Source organism: Calypte anna, chromosome 1 (assembly GCF_003957555.1).
Source record: "Calypte anna isolate BGI_N300 chromosome 1, bCalAnn1_v1.p, whole genome shotgun sequence".
Taxonomy (NCBI): domain Eukaryota; kingdom Metazoa; phylum Chordata; class Aves; order Apodiformes; family Trochilidae; genus Calypte; species Calypte anna.
The window spans coordinates 48,430,701-48,450,915 of record NC_044244.1 but is presented as its reverse complement, the minus strand read 5'-3'; the positions used below and the strand labels follow the sequence as shown (position 1 = coordinate 48,450,915).

The window sequence follows — 20,215 nt, the reverse complement described above, 5'->3', positions numbered from 1 at the left end:
TAATCACTCCTTGATGTGGATTTGATGTGAAAGGTGATCATTTTGCACTGCGAGATGCTTGTTTCTGTGTCCCCTTGCCCTGCCTGTTTTCAGCTGACAGTTGTCCAGGCTACTTCTCTTTGGAAGTGTAGATAAGATAAAAAAATAAATATGAGGAAAATCATGGAAGGTGACTGCCCAAAATTAAGTTCTCAAAGCTTAGGGGAGTTAATTTTTCTGTTCTGTTCTTGTTGCAACAAGAGTATAAAGAGAATAAAATGCACGAGGAGTGCTAGATTAGTTCAGCAGCTACAGCTTGCTCTGGTAACCCATTTTCATACTTCCTTGCCACTTATTAAAAACAACAACAAAAAAATTTAAAAGCGTAACCAATGGTATTTGTTATGAGACCTGTTGGATTTCTCTTTTATTACACCTGATTTTGAAGCCCATGTAAATTCTGTCTCCTCTTACTTTTCATTACTTAGTGTTTCACATCTTTTATGATTGTGTATTTACCTGCATCAGTACATGAATGACATCTTTATGCAGGAACTTGGTATCTGATGATGTTTATTTGATATCACATAAGAACAGCTAGCTATTAGTGGTTTATGGAGTTAGGCTTTGGGTGTTGCTTCTCAACAAGATTTTTAATTTTTTTCTTGTTTCTTCATCATATCTATGAAAACCAGGAACCAATACCTGGGCTTCTCATTAAATAAAAGAAGGAAACTTCATTGTAGAAAACACCACGACAGTAATCGGCTGCTTTGCGTGTGGAATTTCGGTAACATTTTTGCCGGGGCTTTAATCCCGCGTGGGGCTGCATCCTTCCCGCTGCTCTGCGGGATGCAGGAACCGGGGTTGTTCTCCCGCTTGGAAGCGCAACGCAGCTGCGGGGGCTCCCTCTGGGTGCTGCGGCGCCCACCCCCCGCGGGCACTGCCCTCACCTTTCCCCCGTCCTCATCTCCATCACCCCCCGCAGCACCTCTCTCCCCGCCGGCTGACTCTTTATTTAATGTTTTTTTGAAACAGAGATGGGGGCTGCCCGGCTGCCCCTCCCCACGCCGGCGTTGGAGGCAGGGCCGCTCCTCCCCGCAGCTCTGCGCTTCCGCAGCCGCAGATTCGTCACGTTTTTACCCTCCCCTTTTTAAATTTTATTTAAAACACCCAACTCTTTCCTCCATTTCGATTTCTCACCTGGGTTTATGCGTATATGGAAAGCAAGGGAATCCCAGCGCGTTCAGCCTTTTTCTTTTACCTCGCCGAGGGCCAACGGGAGCCGTCCGTGCTCCGTGTCGAAACGGCGAGGCCGCGTAGGCAGCGGGGGGGAGGGGAGCGCTTCGTTTACTCTCCGCGCCGTTCGACGTGGAGCCTGCGGGCGGGCGGGCGGCAGCGGCGGAGCCATCGCAGCCATCGCAGCGGGACGGGCGGGGCGGCCGCGGGGCGGCGTGGCGTGGCGTAGCGGCTCGACATGGGTGAGGAGCTGGGCGGCGGAGACCTCAGCGCCGGGGGTGGGAGGCTGTGGGCCCGGAGACAAGGGGGGAAAGGGGCGGGGGGCTGTGGAGGCCGCTGAGGTGGAGTAGCCCGGCGGGTCGGTGTCGGAGGAGGTGGGATGAGGGGTGGGAGATGGGGGCTCCTCTGGGATGGGGCGGCAGCGGTTGCTCCCACCTGGCCTCAGCCTGCGCACCTAAGGCGGCTCCGGTCTGTCCCGGTTCCGGCCCGGTTCGTGCCGCTGTCGCTGGTGATGCGGCCTTCCTGCTGTGGTGCTGGTGCCGAGGGGGTTCCAGCAGGCAGCGGTTTCGTGGGTTGGTGACAGCCCCTGCACTGGAGTGGTGTGAGTGGCACAGCAGGAGTGTGCCCCGGGTGCTTTTGTCTGCATTATACTCTGGATTCAGGTGCTTAATGGGTTGCTGATGAGGAAGTAATTAGGAAAAGAGGTTGTGTGTAATAGGAAATAAAGTGGAGGGAACAGTAAGCAGGCCAGAATCTAGGGGCTAAGCCATTAACATAAACCCGTCCTGTTACAGGTGGTGTTTGAACCGAGTGTTGGTGCAGGAAAAGCACATCAGGATACAGAAGGAGGGAATGAGAGGGGTCTGGCAGTACGCTCAGTTACTGAGCCTTAGAGAGGAAAGAATTATCAGCTCTTAGGCCTCCACGGGTGGGAGTACTGATCTGCCTGAGGGTAGGAACTTTCTGCAGAGGGATCCAGCCAGGCTGGATTGGGTGAGGTCAGCTGTATGAGATCTATCAGGGCCAGGTGGCGGGTCCTGCATTTTGGGTCACAACAACCCCAGGCAACTCTGCGAGCCTGGGGAAAAGAGGCTAAAAAGCTGCCCGGAGGAAAGGGACCCGGGAGTGCTGATCGACACCCAGCTGAATGTGAGCCAGCAGTGTGCCTGGGTGGCCAAGAAGGCAAACAGCATCCTGGCTTGTATCAGGAATAGTGTGGCCAGCAGGAGAGGGGAAGAGATGGTGCCCCTGTACTCGTCATTGGTGAGACCACACTTAGAGTACTATGTTCAGTTTTGGGCTCCTCACAGGGAGGACACTGAGGTCCTGAAACAAGTCCAGAGAAGGGCAAGCAAGCTGGTGAAGGGTCTGGAGAACAAGTCCTATGAGGACAGGCTGAGGAAACTGGGATTGTTTAGTTTGGAGAAGAGGAGGAGGCTGAGGGGAGACCTTACTGCTCTCTGCAACTGCCTGAAAGAAGGGTGTATTGAAGTGGGTGTTGGCCTCTTCTCTAAAGTAAATAATGATAGGACTAGAGACAGTGTTCTGAAGTTCCACCAGGGGAGGTTTAGACTAGATATTGGGAAGAATTTCTTTACTGACAGAATAGTCAGGCTCTGGAATAGGCTGCCTAGGGAGGTGCTGTAGTCACCATCCCTGGAGGTAGTCAGAAAACATGTGGACGTGGCACTTCAGGACATGCTCTAGTGGGCATAATGTGTGATTGTTTTTTTTTTCTGGCTTGATGTTTGGACTTGGTGATCTTAGAGGTTTTTTCCAACTGTGATGATTCTGTGATACAGTAGTCTTCTACTTGAAGTGTTTCTATTTAAATACCTTCTGCTGCTTGACTCTGTTTAGGTTATTTGCCTGCCTCACAGTAAACAGTGCCTTGAGCAGCACTGTGCAGACTGGCAGCTGATGGTCTCTTAAACCTTCTCGTTGTTTTCCATGTCAGTAGCGTGCATTGTTTCTGAGATGGGATAGGCTTAGGAGAAGTAAAGCAACCTGTTATCACTTTGAATTCCTCATGCATAAGCACGCAGCTCATTGCTCTATCTTTTCCCTGGGAAGGCATCAGAGATGCCTTGGAAGGGCAAACATGGGGAAAATTTTTAATCAGAACCTCTTTAAATAAGATCTTCGTTGCAAGTTACTCTATTCTATATGCTTTATCAAATGTAATAGTAGCTCGTTTAGTGTTTCATTACCTTTTGCAGGGTTTAAGTGGAATTATGAAATTATTATTTAGTATTAGATATATTTCTTATAAAAAATAGTTGAGAAAAATGTCTATTACTGGCTAAGAACATTAGTAGGCACAAATCAGGTATCAGTCTGGTCACAAGTACTCTTACATCCACTTAAAGTATAAATGTGATGTTGGAACAAGCCAGTTTTGGGAAAAAAGCAAAAAGGGAGGAGCCTTTAAAAGCAGTTCTTAGAATTCTCTGTTGCATTAATGTCTTTAATTGAATGCAGCTTCATAATTTTTAATGTACTGTGATTTAGCGTGTACCTATTGATTTATACTTCACTTTAAGAAAAAAAAAAAAAGGAGGGGATGGTCCCATGGGAGACTGTAAACGTTAGAAAGAATCTTTCAGACTCCAGAGTATCCTTGTGTAGCCTCTTGACAAACAAGAAAGAAACCTGTTCAGATTTTTGTCAAATGAAAAAAAAAAAAAAGAGAGAGAAAAAAGTCCTAACCACAGTGAGGAAGCTTGATGCTGCTGCAGCATGGTTTTTGCTGGATTGAGCTAGCACAAAATAATAGCATAGCACACAGGTACTTGGGTGATGATCTGAACTTGTCTCTTTTCACTAGAGAACAGAAACTGTTGCTGCTCAGTAAGAAATGAGGTTGGTCAGTCAGCCTTTCCATAGCCTCTGTATTGCCAGCTGACACTGAAACCTCCTTCTGCTCTTTGCAGGGGGCTTTTTCTCCACCATCTTTTCCAGCTTGTTTGGAACTCGAGAGATGAGGATTCTCATCTTGGGGCTGGATGGAGCAGGAAAAACAACAATTCTCTACAGGTTACAAGTTGGAGAAGTTGTTACCACCATTCCCAGTAAGTGACTTAGTCCTGTAGTGAAAACAAGTTGTTTGCTTGTAGCTCTCACACATAATATGCTGCTACAGTGTCATAAACAAGGCAGGCTTCTCTTGATAGGTAATGGGTAAATGTTCAGTAAATTGTAACTGTTGGCTATGTAAGTCCTCTTTTTTGTTTTTGTTTTGGTTTGGTTTTTTTTGTCCAAATATACCTATGACCCAAATTCTATTGTTCATTATTACTGGGCAGAAAAAAATTTACATCAGCTGGTGTCAGTGAATCGGATCTACCTAATTTTTTTTAAATTATTATTATTATTTCTTTTTTTGTGGGTGTAAGGGTTTTCAGTTTGTGTAAATACTCTCATTTGACATGGAGAATAAATGCAGATGATTTAACTCTGCATTAAGCTGAAAGAGTCACAAACCAGTCTGAGATCTCCATCAAGGAGAAGCTGCTTGCTTAAAAAAAATGTTCCTGCAGCAACATATACTCACCTGTTACAAACACCCATACGTGTGTGCTGAAGTGGTCATACCTAGGAGTGCTCTGTGTAACGTGAAGGACAAAGGACACTTGGCTTTTGAATCCCTGTCATGTCTCTTGGGTTCCTCATTAATGGCCATGATAAATTGACTTTGCCCAGGATTTTTTTGCCTTTTAGGAGCCAGCAGTTTACTGTGCCGTAAGCCCTTTGCTCTGGGGCTTTTGCTTTTTTTTCAGCCTTTGTAAATTTTAGGCAGTCTGTGTCCATCATTCACTTCCCTGTGTTGTGTTTCTCTGTGCTGGCAGGAAAAGGGATGAGATACATGATGTGCTGTACCCTTATTGCTGACTTCCAGATGGCATCTTCCAGCCTTCTAACGAGAAAATGGTTCTGCTCTGGTCTTGCCAGAGTGCAGATCTGGTGTTGACATGAAGGATACATTCCATAGTGTTTTATTGCTGTCAGTAGTATTTGCTTATCAAAACAGAACATTCCTTTAACCCTTGCTCTGTTTATTTTGAAGACCTCAGGCACACTTCTCCATTTTTAACAACCTTAGCATTTGCTACAATTTCTATAATATGTTTACAGTGTGTTTGTATAAAAAAACCCACCTACATTACTTTGAACCATAAATGTTTGCTGGGGTAACTTGGCAAAGGGCAGAAATTTCATTATGTAGCTACTGAGAATTTTCAAGCCTGAAAATTTAAAATGAAATATGTGCTGTAATGTTGTTAAGAAAAATAAAGAAAAATCACCAACAGAGGAACTGTTTAACTGTGTTTCAGCCATTGGCTTCAATGTTGAGACAGTGACATACAAGAATCTGAAGTTTCAAGTTTGGGACTTGGGAGGACAGACAAGCATAAGGTAAGAAACCTCTTTTAAAATCAAAATATGTAATTAAATTTCTCCAAAAAGTGCTAAGTTCTCATAGCTGAGACTTCTGAAAATAGGTTTGGGGCTTTTTATGTTTTAAAAATGGCCAGTTATCCTGAGAGCATTTTCACCTGACAGAATTTGGTTTGACTACAGATTGGAAAGAAAGAAACGTGTGTTTTCACTTGTGTACAGTTTTGCTTTGCAAAACAAGTTGTGTAGTAGGCAATTGTGCAGCATTCTGAGAAAGGGGAAGTGAATGATACAAACCCTCAAAATTATTTAAATATTCATATTTTTAAAAATGTAAAGCTAAGACGTTGAATTTAGGTATAGATGGTGCTTTATTTTTTTTTTAGAGCTTTAAATTTTGTAATGAGCCATTATATGTTTCATTGTAGGAACCTTTTCTGTACCCTTGTATGATCTTCACCTGATTTCTTCTTCAGTGCTGGGGAGTAAGGTGCAGTGTAGTTATTTGTAGTTATGAAGTTATAGGTTCAGTTCCACGAAGGTAACTCTGAAAAAGGTGCTTGTTGCAATTCTTGTTAATTACTTGCCCTATATGAATTTGTCATTTAATATCTATCTTGTTTTATCCTTCTTTGGGAACCATGATGATTATCTACTGCAGAAGTTTTGTTTGTTTAAATGATCTCTGCTGCCCTGCCCCTCAGTTACAGAGCTGATGTCCTGCAGGCTGGTTCCCCATTAAATATCTCCCCAGCACTTCTCTTCTTGCTCTGTTTTCAAACTGATTTTTAAAAAATTTTTGTTTTTTTCTTTCTGCTACTGAGAGTCTTCATACTGTCCCTTTTTGCAGCCTCTTAAAGATACCATTTACTTGCTTTCTGGGGCCTTTCTCCCCAGAGACATTTTGTACTTCCTCTGGGTAATCTGGTTGTCATTATCTGGCTAAAAAGCACTGCTAAAAGTGCAACTTGTATGACTGGAACTTGCCTTCCTTCTGCAGGCCATACTGGAGGTGTTACTACTCCAACACTGATGCAGTCATTTACGTAGTGGACAGCTGTGATCGAGACAGAATTGGCACTTCCAAATCAGAGCTTGTTGCTATGCTAGAGGTAAGAAAGTGGGGCTCAAAATCCTTGGAAAGGACACTGAGAAATTTAAACTTTATTTTGCAATGAATGTGAAATCAAGCAAAGCCTAACTTCACTTGTGAAACTTCAGCCCTCTAAATAGGCCCATGCAACACGTGGAGTGAAAAGCACTGAATTAGCTGTGGGTATTTTTGAGTTTTGGGCAGCAGTTTAGTCACATGTAGCCTGTTAGGGATGTGAAAATTCATGGGCTTGCAAGGACAGCTGCTCAGTACTGCAGTGGCTGGAAAATCAAGCCTGGGTTTTGAAGCTGAAGAACATATGTAGAGAAGGATAATGTGAATACAAAGATGAGCAAAACTTCATGGGGTTGTTTTGGAGTTTTTTGTTTTGGTTTTGTTTGTTTGTTTGTTTGTTTTTGGTTTTTTTTTTCCCCTCCAAAATTCCTGCAAGCTTTTTGATACCTTGCTAAATCCAACTACGAGCTTGTTTCATAAAGCAATGGGCATAACTGACCAGGTTTTGAAGTTGCTCCTGTGTGGTACATGTTGCAACTGGAAGCAAATACTGTTCTTCCACTGGAGAACTTCCTACAGAGCACATATCAGCTAACTGAAAATTACTATGAGAGCTGCTCAAGTTTTTAGTTCTGTGGGGTTTCTTTCCTTATATAAATTCAGTTGCTACGACAACTTGTACCATACACCTTTGTTTAGGAAGAAGAGTTGAAGAAAGCCATTTTGGTGGTGTTTGCTAATAAGCAGGACATGGAACAGGCCATGACTCCCACAGAAATGGCAAATGCGCTTGGCTTGCCGGCTCTGAAGGACCGAAAGTGGCAGATATTCAAAACCTCTGCAACTAAAGGCACTGGGCTTGATGAAGCAATGGAATGGTGAGTAGCAGCCTGATTATGCTGGCTTTATTATAAAAATATTTTACCCTTTTTATTTGAAAGCTGGATCTGTGGAAGGTCTGTCTGATCTAAAAGACAGAGTCCACATCAGAAGAAAAAGCAGCTTTCTCCTGAAAGTATTCAGGCAGACACGGAATGACCTTTCAGTAAATTCTTAACCTTTTCCCTAGGCTGGTGGAGGCCTTGAAGAGCAGGCAGTGATACAAAGCTGACCACTGTGAAGATGTTCCTGCTATACCCAACCCACCCCTCTTCCTGCAGTCAAGTATTTTCAGTCCACAAATACTTGTAAATAGGACAGGTTTGAGTTTGACTCCTGTAATGTGGATGCCGCTCTTGAATAATTGTAAAACTGAACCAAATGAATGCCTGTGTACATTATGAGAATCCACTTCTGTCTTTCTGTTTCAAGGATGTACTTATGTTAATTTGTATGAAAGTCTTACTGGCTGGGAAAGTGGTTTTTTGCTTCCCCCCCCCCTCCTTCCCACCTTGGGTGCTTTTTAAGTTTGAGTGGCTACAATATTCGTGTAATTAAAACACTAATCAAACCTGGAACCATCGAATATGTTTATAGATGTGTTGCCCATTAGAGGCTGCCTGCCTCCAGAACCAGGGGCAACTGCTGCCAGTGAAGCTGAACTGAATTTAAATAGCTTTGCTTAAGCTGGTGTTGTTCCATTTCAGCATCCTGCAGTGGAGATACACTGAAGGTACAGCCACAGAGTTAAATTGCACACCTCTAGCTGTTAACAAAACGTTTTTTTGGGAAGAAAATAAATGTCTTCTATAGCCACCTCCTGCTAACAGCGACCTTCATGAGTTGTTATTTCTGTATTCTCAGCTTTGCCAGAACTGACAGTTAAATTGCTTGGTATAGCTGCAAAAACTGAAACACAAAGCAAAGGGGGGAGACAGACTGTTTGCTCCCCAGGAGCTAGGAATGTAAGGCAGTCATCACATAACCCATCTTTAAAAAATGAAGTAAAATTTAATATTAGAAAATCATGATGGTTGTCATCACCTGTACATGCTCTGGTAAATATACAAATTTATTTAAGATCCTAGTTGAAAAAGGAAAAATATGAAAAAATACTAATAAATACAATTAAAATATGTAAATACCCCCTTTTTTTTAAACAGTAATTTGCTCTTTAGCTTGAAATGACTTATTACAAAGTAATCATTTAAGCCTTTTCATTCCACCATTGCTAAGTCTTTCAGTGCATGACTTCGAGGTCTCTTGGCCTTGTAGGTAGGGCGCAGAGATTCTATTTTTCTCTTTCTGGTTTCTGCTTTATTCTTGTGTCTCTTCAGTTTCCTCCTTGCAGCAATGTCAGGGGTTGCCACAGTCTGGTGAAAAACAATAAATTTGTTTGTTTAGTTACAACTGTCCCTATAAGTATCAGGTACATCCTGAGAAACTGGTGACGGGTAAGACAGTGCACGGGTTTCCTCAGGCTCCTCAAAACTGAGGGTACCCTGGCTGCTCTGAGCAGTGCTCTGCAGGTCAGTGGGGAAGCACAGTGTCACTGTCAGCCACAACCTGCCCAAGAGGTTGATCTTAAAATGCTTTCTTGTGAAGGTTCAGAATTCAGACTGTCCCAGTTCAGCATTAAGTTGTTCAAGCTCCCAGTCAGCTCTGAAGCCTTTAGAGAAACCCTGTTTCTTCCTCCCAGAAGAGAAAGCAGAACCTTACCTGCAAAGCTCTCTGCTTTTTCCTCATTGCTCTTTTCTGATTGGCGAGCTTCTGCACAGAAGAAAAGGCAAGTGAAAAAGCCTCCAGTCCAACCAACTTCTTGAGCAGTTCTATGATTTCTTGGGAAAGGTTCTTCAATGTTGGATCTAAGAAAACAGAGTTAACTTGCTTAAGCTTTTGAGTGTATGGAATAAAAGCCAAGAGCCCTTAAGGGTTCCTCTTTCTTTACTAAGGATGACTGATTCATCTTGCCCAATATACTGCGAGTCCAAAGCAAAGGTGCTTGTGAAATCATCTGGTTCTTCACCAGGGGACCAAGTTGTGCTTCACACAGGCAGACAAACAAAAACTGTGTTGCTTAAAAGCAAAGGTTTTCAGAAGGAAAGTGGCATCCCGGAGGTTTTTAAAAGGCTTACTTAGTGGTTAGGTTTGTGTTACAATTCATTAACTACAGTCACTTAAAAAACCCATAATATTAAGGCTTCAAAGATATGCTAAGGTCAAACCAAGAGCAGAGCAAATGTTTCCGTCCCACTTCCCACAGATCCCTGTTACAAGTGCCTGTGCAGCCTCCAGAGAAGCCCGTGTGAACTGCTTGTCTCCGCAGTGTCCTTCAGTGACAAGTTCCCTGTATTGAAATCTCACCTTGCCCCTCATCATGTGGAAAAAACCCATCTCTGGTGTTACTCTGAAAAAATCTTTTGAAGGCCCCTAGGTCTTGTGTTGGCAGAGAAACCAAAAGTTGATCTTTATCCACTCATGATACTGTAAATCTCTACCAGATAGATCTTTCCCAGGTCTCGTATTTGCTTAGCTAAAAAAAAACACATCATAGCCAAGTCTGCTGTTCCTTACCAAGAGCACTGTTACTGCCCTACTCCCCAAGTCTTTTCAGTTCTTTATCCTTACTGAGATGGGGGGGACTCAGTGCTGCACACACTGTTTTCACAGCATATGAAGACCACAGATTTTGAGTAACGTTACTCTTTTTTGGTCTTTTCTTAGTTTGTTGTCTGTTCTTTTCCTGACACTGGGTTTTGCTGGACTTAAAAATTTTCATGAACTATCTACACACCAGTGTCTTGCTCTTAAGCGAAGAGTCTATCATGTTGAATGGGAACTGGGTTTGTCTTGCCTCCAGCAAGGTGTGACTTCAGATTTTTGAAAACTAACACAGTTCTCCCAGGAGAAACCAGTGTTGTTGCTCAGGGAGTATCCCAGCAGATCCAGTACCCAGAGTGACCTGGACTCATTCAGGAAGAAGGGAGCTGTTCTAGGCACAGCTCAGTATGCACACGCCTGCCTGCATTCCCACAGCAGACACCTCCAAACCCCTTCTGCACAGGTGACTTTCTGTAAGTCATGGGGCACACAGGGTACACGCTCAAGGTCCTTTTCTCCCTTTCAAACCATCAGACAACCACCAAACTGGATATTCCAACTTGAACAGTCCCTTGCTCTACAGTAACACAAGCTGCCACAAAACACACCCTGTTTTAGGTTAGAACTGAAACAGGCTTTTAAGCACAGGGCATGGATCATCATGCCCCGAAGCCTCAGAGCAGGTCAAACGTGGTAAGTAAAAAAGAACAACACTTCTAACAGCCTTGTTCTGGCTACCGTAACACTCCCACTCTGTTCCTCTCTCCAGTGAGGGCTCAGTCCTGCCACTCTGAAGCCACTTTTTCCACTACATCATACACTCATGGTTTACCCACTTACGTGCAGGAGCCTGCCCAACTATTCCAGCCTTTGTCAACATGGCTGTTTTCCTTCCAGCTGTCATACACACTCCTCCCTCCCTTCCTGATACTTTGGTTAGACTGCAGGTAGGTGAAATTCACGGATTATGGCATCTATACCACAGCAGACAAAAGGAGTGACAGAAGGTCTGTCTCTGCTGAGGCTCAGCCCTGGAAGCCTTTCCTCTTCATCAGTCTCTGGGAAGGAAAGCACTTACCTTGCTCTGCATAGTTGCTGTTCAGCTCCCTGTACAGAGGGGTGAGAATCGTTGGTAGGTACGGCTTGATCCGGTCTTTCCCCAGATCCACTGAGACTGCTCCCAGGAACTTAAAGATGCAGCTCCTCTGAAAATGAGTGTGGGGGACATGATGTAAGGAATCTTACATCCTGCCTGACCTGCTACATCTGGGCCCCTCAGTTTAGGAAGGATATCGAGGTCCTGGAGCAGGTCCAAAGGAGGGCAACCAGGCTGGTGAAAGGACTCCAGCACAGACCCTATGAGGAGAGGCTGAGGGAACTGGGGATGTTCAGCCTGGAGAAGAGGAGGCTCAGGGGAGACCTCATCACTCTCTACAACTCCCTGAAAGGAGGGGGTAGCCAGGTGGGGGTTGGTCTCTTTTCCCAGGCAACTCTCGACAAGAGGGCATGGTCTCAAGTTGTGCCAGGGGAGGTTTAGGTTGGACATTAGAAAGAATTTCTTTACGGAGAGGGTGATCAGACATTGGAATGGGCTGCCCAGGGAAGTAGTGGATTCTCTATCCCTGGAGATATTTAAAAAGAGACTGGATGTGGCACTCAGTGCCATGGTCTGGTAACTGCAGCAGTAGTGGATCAAGGGTTGGACTTGATGATCTCTGAGGTCCCTTCCAACCCAGCCAATTCTATGATTCTATGAGTGCTGTGTGTCACTGTTTCACATACAGTTACACAGCCCTGCTGCAGCCAAGCGCAGCCTTTAGATGAGGCACAACCCTGGTGGGATCTGTGAACGTGTGTGTGAGCTGTGACTCCAGTGGGCTGGCAGCTGTTAGCACTTGGAACAGGCTTGTTCTCCCTGTCCTGTACTGAGGCAGCCAAAGACATGAAAACTCAAGCTCTCACACTCTGCACCACAGGGAACCACACTGCTTTTCCTGATGGTCTCCCAGTCTCCCCTTCTCCAACCAAGTAACTCCATGCTGTCATTCCACTGCCTGCAGAAACCTAGCACTCCTGGGCTCTCAAAGACAGTGCTCTGCCCCCTGCAGCTTGGTGCTGTTGGATTTAGCACCTTTCCACCACCCCACAAAAGCTGGAAGCATCAGCTAGGAGAAGCTGACTGGCACAAGCCTTTCCTAAGAATCCCAATCTGAAACACTTGTTTCTTTGGCACTTACTAATCCTTGCTTCAGCACCAGCTTCCAGCACCCTCTGCATTTGGTGTCCTGGTCCAAGAGGCAGAGCAGCAGTTTCCTGTGGAAGTGCCTACCACAAAAGCAGTTGCTCTAACCCTGTTCTTACCTTTAAAGGGACCTTAGGGGCATATGCTGCTTCTCGTTTTGCCATGAGAGAGAGCTTCTTCATCAGCCATAACAATGTGGCTGGCTGGCCTTTCTCTTCTGTGTTCTCTCTTTCTCCCTCTCCTTCAGCAGAAATGTCTTTATCTTCCTCATCTTCTGAGGCCTTCTGCTCTTCCACTTCACAGCCAACTTCTCCTTTGCCCTCTTTACCTTCTTCTAAGGCAGGGGCTAGCAAGTAAACAACTTTGGCCACAAAAAGCAAATTCTTTATCACCTGAAGTGTAAAAACAGAACAGTTGGTCACTGTAGCTTTGCCCAGTGTCAGCACCAGCACTACTCAGGATATGTAAGAGCCAGGGCCAACCCGGGAGGCTGGAATGGTTTCACCTCCTGCATGCTGCTCCTAACAGAAGGCCACAAATACCCTCCTGCAGTATGGGAGAATCTTTCCCCACAAGCAATCGCACCTTTCAGGCTCCAGCACCTCCCAGGGCAGGTCTGCTCTTTTGTCTTCTCCCCATCTAGCAGCCCATGACCCTTCATAAGAAAATCTCTGACCAGCTTCACAGCTGAGTCAGACCTTCAAGTGACAGCATAAAGCTGGACTAAATGCTCCCAGCAAACAGCCAGGGCTCCAGTGCAGCTGCAGGGAGCCCATGACAGAGATCTGGATCCCTGCTCCAGATTGTGGCTGACCAATATGCTCCTGCCTGGGCTGCAGAGCCAGACTCTCCCTGATGGAGTCATGGCCAGAAGTCCTGCCCTGCATGATGTCTCCCCTTTCTGTCCCTGTCACCCCCAGGCCTTCCATCAGCCTGAAAACACAAAGGGGACTTTCCCAAGATGTCCACCTGCTCAGATGCCCACAGCAAGAGCAGCTGTCCCTTATCCTGTGTATTTTCCCTGAGCCCCCCCTTGCCAGCAGCACTGCTGTCCTGACTTGACTGTAACATTCCCTGACTGGCCAGGGCCTACTCCTCTCTTACCTGCTCTCCCAGAGACAAGTCCAGGAACTTGGACTGCAGCTGATGGCAGAATGCAAACACAAGCTCCTTCATCTGTGGAGAAGAAAAAAGAGAATTATTCCACGAGAGGTAATCAGTACCAGAAACCCAAAGGAGCATTTGCAGTCACCGAAGGTGGTTCTTAGTGAAGGCCAAGGGATCAGCTCAGCACAACTTCAGCCAGCATCTTGCAGCTCAGAGTGGAATCACTGTGCTGCTGAAAAATAAGACCCCAGAGAAGACCCTCCCAGAAGCACAGATAGCCTCCAATGCTTTAAGTGATGATGATTAGGCAGTAGGCAAGTAAATAAGAGATGCGCATGCCAAACTATAACACTATTTTTATGTACCAGCCGGGGAATTGACGTGGGCAGAGGGAGAAGGAGGAGCACAGTTATCATTACCTTTTTGTCCAGTTCAGCAGTCAAGAAGACTGTGGCTGCAGACAGCTCTGCTGATGTCTTTTTCCTCTTCCCCGCCTTTCTGTCCCTCCATTTGCTAACAAGATCTTCTGGCTTGTAAGATGCAAACAACAAGCCGAAGATCTCAGTAGCTGTCAGCCAGACCCAGCTGTGTGGATACCACAGGTGAGACTGGACATGACCTGGGGAAGAGAAAATCTTTTTCAGCAGCAGAGCCAGTCCAGTGAGAGCAAAAAAAGATCCAAGAGGTAGCACAGCATATGCTACAGTGAAGAGGTGAAGGAAATGAACCATGTTCATCAGTCAGGACATAATCAAAGACTTCCTAGCGTCTCTACCCAGCCAAAGCAGATAGGGACAAAAAAGCTATAGGCGGCCATATGTTCCCATGGTGACCAGGTTCTCCTGAATGGAAACCACAGCACTTCCAAATGTCCAAAGATGGGGCCATTGATGGCCATTGATGAGCAGGAAAAAGGGTGGCATGGCACACAAAGGCACTTGTTCCGATCTTGGCTGCCAAGTCACGCTTCTGCAGCAACTATGGGCCCCTCAGGGTCCCAATGCCACAACTCATCTGCCCATGATGTCTGGGGAGTGGCTGCTGTGACACTCTGGTGAGCTGATCCTGCTGCACATCATCAGATCCCAGCCCTGGATGGAAGCTGAGGATGCTTCAGAGAACAGATGGGAGTTGTTCTCTTGTCTCATCTCTATCCAAGCTGTGCACTACCAAGCAAGCTGGGATATACAAGGGTTATCTCCTATCTTACTTAACACACCTGGCAGGCTGAACTCTTTGAGACATTAACCCAGCTAGACCCAGGCCTTCTGACAGCAGCAAATGAAGCAATTAAAAACAAGGAAACAAACTGCCAAGCAGCCAGCCTGGCATTGTACAATCTCACTCATAGGCAAATTGCTTGAATCAAACCTCCAGGCCTTACCCTCCCAGCAGACACAGGGCATTTACTGTGCTGTTCCCACGTGTCATTGCTGGATGGCTGGTATGTATGACCTCATAGAGAATTGGATGTAATTATGGTAAAACATGCAATGGTTTGCAACTGTTGGCTCTTGGGATCACAGAAAATACTTCCCAGCAACTAAGATAGAGGGCATGTTGTTTCCATCAACCATGTAACTTTTTCCATTAACATACTCTCTTTCACTTCGCAGAAACTGCCACATATTGGCATTGTGTAGCAGGCAAACCTTGTACAACAAAGCTCAGTTGTATGTATTAGGGTGTGAAAAACCACATGGCACAACACAAAGAATCTTCCTTGTAACACAGCCATAATAAATCTTGATACTTACCCCAGATACTGCTCTGAACATCCCTGTTCCTGGTTAAATGAATCAAGTTGCACTCTGTGATTAGCTTTGTTACCAGCACAAGAAAGCTGAACAGCAGCCTATCTGCAGCCTTCTCCTCCTCCTCTTCAGTTATCTAACAAAATTAGCAAGTTAAGAAAGATGCTTATGAGAACCTGAAGACAGTGGTTACTCAGCCTACTAGGTAAATTTCAGATCAACTCTGCAAAGAAACAGAAGTCTGACTTGCACCCAGTTCCTAAAATAAACAGAAGAGAAGCAGCTCCACTAAAGCATTTCCTCTGGAGACTGAACTTCTGCAGATTATTAGTACAGCTGTATTGCTTTTTATCTAGAAGTTAATGTAACAAACTCTTTAGGTTTCTAAATGCAAGCAATTACACTCACAATGTTTATAATTCATGTTGATACATGGATTCATACCCATCTGATTTTCATTATTAAAGCTAAGCTGAGCTCAAACCTGCTGTGTCACCTGAGAAGCCCCACGCTGTTATGACGACACAATGTGCACAATGTTTGATTAAATTGCCCTCAGGTCCTCACTCTGGCTGCAGTCACCAGCTGGCTTGATGTAACTTGTCAGTGCTTTACCTAGATGTCACAGCACAGGGGGTGATTACACTGAATTTCTCCTTACTGCAGGTATCTTATTTTCAACTCTTGCCAATTTACGGACCCTGAGGCTCTTCTCCTGTTCAACATGTTGCCCTTGCACATAAATAACATATGTGGCCACTACCCAGGAGCAGTGACTTGGGGAATTAACACATGCTGAGCAGAATCTGAAGCTGCTTTGTTTTCCTGAGTTAAATCATGTGCTCTAAAAGGATTTTCCATGAAGCAAAACTATGGTCTGAAGAACAGGAAGGGAACTTGTTTGAAAGCTAAAGCTGTAGATAACACTGAACATAGCAGACAGTCACAAGCAATGCACTCCTGACCTGCCAGGCTTACACAACTCTCCACTGCTAGCAGACACGTTTCCCAGTTAAATGGATGTTGTCAGTGTGATCATCAGGCTGCTGCCCGAATAAACAGACTTTAACCCATCCCAGTTCTTGCTGCCTGTGCACCCTGCCATTTTTTCTGATGGTGTTGTTATAGCTTCACTTTAACCAAAAAACCCTGAAGTTTCTCCTCTCCTACCACTGGAGGAGGAGGATGATAATCAGGGTACGCTCTCACAACACACATCCTGCTACAAGCTGTCAGCCCACCAAGTCACACAGGTCAAGATCAAAAGCCTGAGGCTCGACAGCTGTCTCAAGAGCCCCTTCCACCCACAGGGATCTTGACAGAGGCTGAGGCAAGTGGCAGTGTATCTGCTGGTTACACACCGTGGCTGAAGGCTCACGCCAGGTGGCCCTGTAAAGTTTCTTCACCCCTTGTGCTGTGACATGTAACATCAAATTTGAGCTTGCAGACAAAAAATGGTTCTAGGTCAGTCATAGTCCCCTTCAGAGCAAATGTGTGTTTGTGTCTTTCCTCAGCCACAAAGAGCAGGTCCAGCAGCAAAACCTCTCCGATGTTTCTTCCCTTTTTCCATTTCCTCACTCTTCTTTCCTCAAATCTCACACACAGGAAAAATTACTTACATCTTCAAAATTAACTGGGTTGATTTCTTTTTCAATCAAAGTGAGTACAGTTGCAAGCCTCTTCTCAAACATTACTCCCTCCACTTCAACAAACAAACCGCATGCCTGAGCAGCCAACCTTCTGTGTGAGCTCTGCCAAGAGAAAGAATAACACTCCTTGTTGCATTCTGATAATCAAATCCTACAGCTCCCACTTGCAGGAGCTGGCAGCAACTCCCACTTCTGCCTTTAACAATAGTATCTTAAGAGAAACTGGTTTTCCAGAGTACTGGTGGAAAAGGAGATGCTGCCAGCTGGGGGACAGAAAGCACCTGGCAGCAGAAATAATCCCTGAAAACACACACTAAAACTGAATATCAAAAGGCTTTTTCTACCCAATTTCCAGCTGCAGAGCTCTGGGGACCACTCTGCACTTTTTTATTCTTCAAAAGACAACTGGCAGCTACAAACCAGAACTGAACATAATGAAGATGAAAATGATGAACTACTGAAGAACACTTACTCCTCTAGTACAGAGGGACTGAACCTGAGTCCTGTTTGAGAATAAATAAACACCCAGATGAAAGTGAGAAGTCTGTAAGGCTAGGTTTGCCACCCTCCAGCTGCTGGCAACACACTGAAGTAAATCTGACCTAATGACAGCATGAAAAGCCAATTACTGGGATCAGAAGAGCTTTAAGGAATTTGCTCAAACCTTTAAACAGGGCAAAGTCTACACGTGGTGAAATACTTGACCCAAAGGAGGGACTGTCAGAAAGCAAGGCAATGCAGCTAAGAAGTCTGGAGGCTGATCTACAGCAGCAGCAATTCCCTACATCTGTGCAGCTATATGAAGCTGTATCATTTCTTCCTCTTCTTATAAGCAAGAGCTATGGTGCTGAGCTGAATCTTACTCATACTTCTTTCCTAAAACTACTAAGTCAGGCACAACTGAACCCACCAATCCACTAGACCTGATATGAACAATCTCTCCACTTGCCTTACACTTACCCAGCGGGCCCCCCCCCTCCCCTTGAGTCCCAGCCTTTTCACTGAAAAGACAAAAGAATACCTTCTTGCTATGGAACCACTCTGTAACCAGTGAAAACATCAGATCTTGGTTTTCTTTGTTTATTTTACTGAGCAGAGATTTACACGTCAAGGCCGCCATCTTCTTGCATTTGGCAGAGTCATCATTTATCATCATCATACAGAGAGAGAGAAAAAACAGGCCACAGTATTTGTGGAGGAGATCCTAGAAAGAAACAAGCATTAGTCAACTGCCATTCTCCAAGGAGCTTCCAGCATTTGAAAGGGAAAAGAGGGACATTTGTTGCACAGTATATAGGAACAATGTCAGCCCTGAGTGGGGTCCATGTTAAGGCAGGTAAACTGAAAGGATGATCCAGGGAATACACAGCAGCCCCAGCCCTGCTCTGACTCTGACCTGCTGTCCCTGGGACAGCAATGTGGGTGTCAAACCTTCAAGGGCATTTTCATGCTCAGCTCTCACTGGAACAGGATGAACTCCCCCAGCACTGCATCAGTCAGCCCAAAGGTCCTTCCCTGAGAGATAGCAGCTCTTTGTTACTTTACAGAGTTGCCAGGGACCAAGTTGAGATACTAAATCTAATCAGGCAGTGATGAAGCACAGCTTACTGAGCAGAATTTCTCTTCCTTCCTCCCAAATTCTTGCCTGATTGCACTTGTCTCAGTCTCCAGAATGCTCAGTCAAGCTCCAGCTGCAGAGCTCAAAGGCAGATTAGTATTTTGCATATGATAACTCGCATGGTTATTTTTTAGCTTTCATTTTGATCCACCCCAATAAGAAGCCATTTCTCACCAGGCAGGTCAACAAACCACACATGGTATCTCACACACCAAATCAGTCAACAAAAACCCTCATGGATGTTAAAAAAAAAAAACCAAAATGAGAAAACTCTATACTTCACTTCCCGTTCACACCCTATTTCTTAAACTGATTGTGTTTCTTCCTGGCATAAATCACCATCAGGTTTATCCAAACTCCAGCTTACACAGCTTTATTTTACTTGCAGAGGGAGCACATTAGATAAAAAAGCAGTGCAGACTTTCCAGAATGTCATTTCTCTTTTGGGGCAAAGCCAGGTTCTTTGCAGATAAATGAATGTTCTTTTCATGCTAAGAGATAACAGGAACTACCAACTGCTCCCAAAATAAACTGCTCTGAAAATACTGTTATTGCACAGAAACTGCTGGGTACTTGGAACACCAAAGGGGTGCTTCTTACCTGTGGGAACATGTCAAGAAGGTAGGCAATCATCTCTAGTGCAGATTCCCTTCCAGTTTCATACTCATACCTGTGAGGAAATGGTTAATGGTTAGGGCTGGGTTAACAGTCTAGAAAGCTTCTAACAATTTACAAGAATGGCCAATGCCAGAAACACATTGTCAAGGAACTTCCTACAACAGCTACCAGGTCTAGTCTGGTACTGGGGAGAAGAGAAACATGGAGTTCACTGGTTCCAGTTCCCAGAAAATGGGCAGAGAGAGACAAACAGGCAAGACAGGGTGCCAGGCAAGTCAAGCCAGCACAGCCACACTTGTGCTATGGTGCTGGGGAACATGGTAAACTACTGATACCTTGAGCAAAGGAGGGCTCATGCTCAGAAGGATATTTCAGGCACACTGCTCCTGCTGAATCAATGCTGTTGATTTCAACTGTGCCTGCAACTGCAGCTAAGACCACTGGGACAGGACAACAGTCATATCAGTCCAACTTCCCTCATTGTTACTGGATTTTCCAGCTCACCTGGTTCCCAACCAGTGGAGCTGGCTAACCACTAAGCAAACAACAATATCTTTGCTCACAAAGAGATAAAGAACCAGCAGTGAAACACAGAAGAGAGATGGGCTTGCTTTCTCTAAAAGCCCATCTCTGAAAAAGGAAACTGTTTCAGAGGTAAGAAAATCAAGACTCATGCCACACCCTCCCCTCCTCATGTACAGCCCGGTAGGTGGCTACTAAAGTCTCATTCAAGCAAGGAGGTTCTTTTCTGACACAGGTGTCAAGAATATAAACTCACTCCAGTTGTGCCAGTATGAAATCCAAATTGGGTTTCAGCTTGTCACCAAGGGGGTAGTCCACAATATATTTTAAGTAAATCTGGAAATTAAAAAGAAAAAAAAAAAAGCAAACAACAACACAGAGAGGAGTTACAAGAAGCACTCATGAAAGCCTCTAAACAAGTTACGAAGAAAATGGTGTCAGTGACCCTGCTTTGGCAGAAGAGTTGTACTAGATGATATTTTTAAGTCCCTTGCAACCCCT

The 20,215-nt window shown here is 44.9% G+C and overlaps 2 protein-coding genes across 2 annotated transcripts in view; one reads left to right on the top strand and one right to left on the bottom strand.

Moving 5' to 3' along the window:
* The first annotated feature begins 1,319 nt into the window (after window positions 1-1,319).
* Window positions 1,320-8,430, top strand: ARL1 (ADP ribosylation factor like GTPase 1). The gene is made up of 6 exons (XM_030463778.1): window positions 1,320-1,460; window positions 4,152-4,289; window positions 5,553-5,634; window positions 6,617-6,728; window positions 7,424-7,602; window positions 7,794-8,430. The coding sequence occupies exons 1-6, from the start codon at window positions 1,457-1,459 to the stop codon at window positions 7,822-7,824; spliced, it is 546 nt and encodes a 181-aa protein (XP_030319638.1). The 5' UTR covers window positions 1,320-1,456; the 3' UTR covers window positions 7,825-8,430.
* Window positions 8,431-8,654: 224 nt separating this feature from the next.
* UTP20 (UTP20 small subunit processome component) overlaps window positions 8,655-20,215 on the bottom strand; it is a 64,539-nt gene continuing 52,978 nt past the window's right edge. The window contains exons 52-62 of the mRNA XM_030463662.1: window positions 19,971-20,050; window positions 19,175-19,244; window positions 17,978-18,160; window positions 16,927-17,058; window positions 15,311-15,443; window positions 13,973-14,172; window positions 13,551-13,622; window positions 12,566-12,838; window positions 11,283-11,409; window positions 9,323-9,468; window positions 8,655-8,976 (exon numbers count right to left, since the gene is read on the bottom strand). Of these exons, the coding sequence (XP_030319522.1) occupies window positions 8,821-8,976; window positions 9,323-9,468; window positions 11,283-11,409; window positions 12,566-12,838; window positions 13,551-13,622; window positions 13,973-14,172; window positions 15,311-15,443; window positions 16,927-17,058; window positions 17,978-18,160; window positions 19,175-19,244; window positions 19,971-20,050 (1,572 nt within the window). The 3' untranslated portion in view covers window positions 8,655-8,820. The remainder of the gene's footprint in view (window positions 8,977-9,322; window positions 9,469-11,282; window positions 11,410-12,565; window positions 12,839-13,550; window positions 13,623-13,972; window positions 14,173-15,310; window positions 15,444-16,926; window positions 17,059-17,977; window positions 18,161-19,174; window positions 19,245-19,970; window positions 20,051-20,215) is intronic.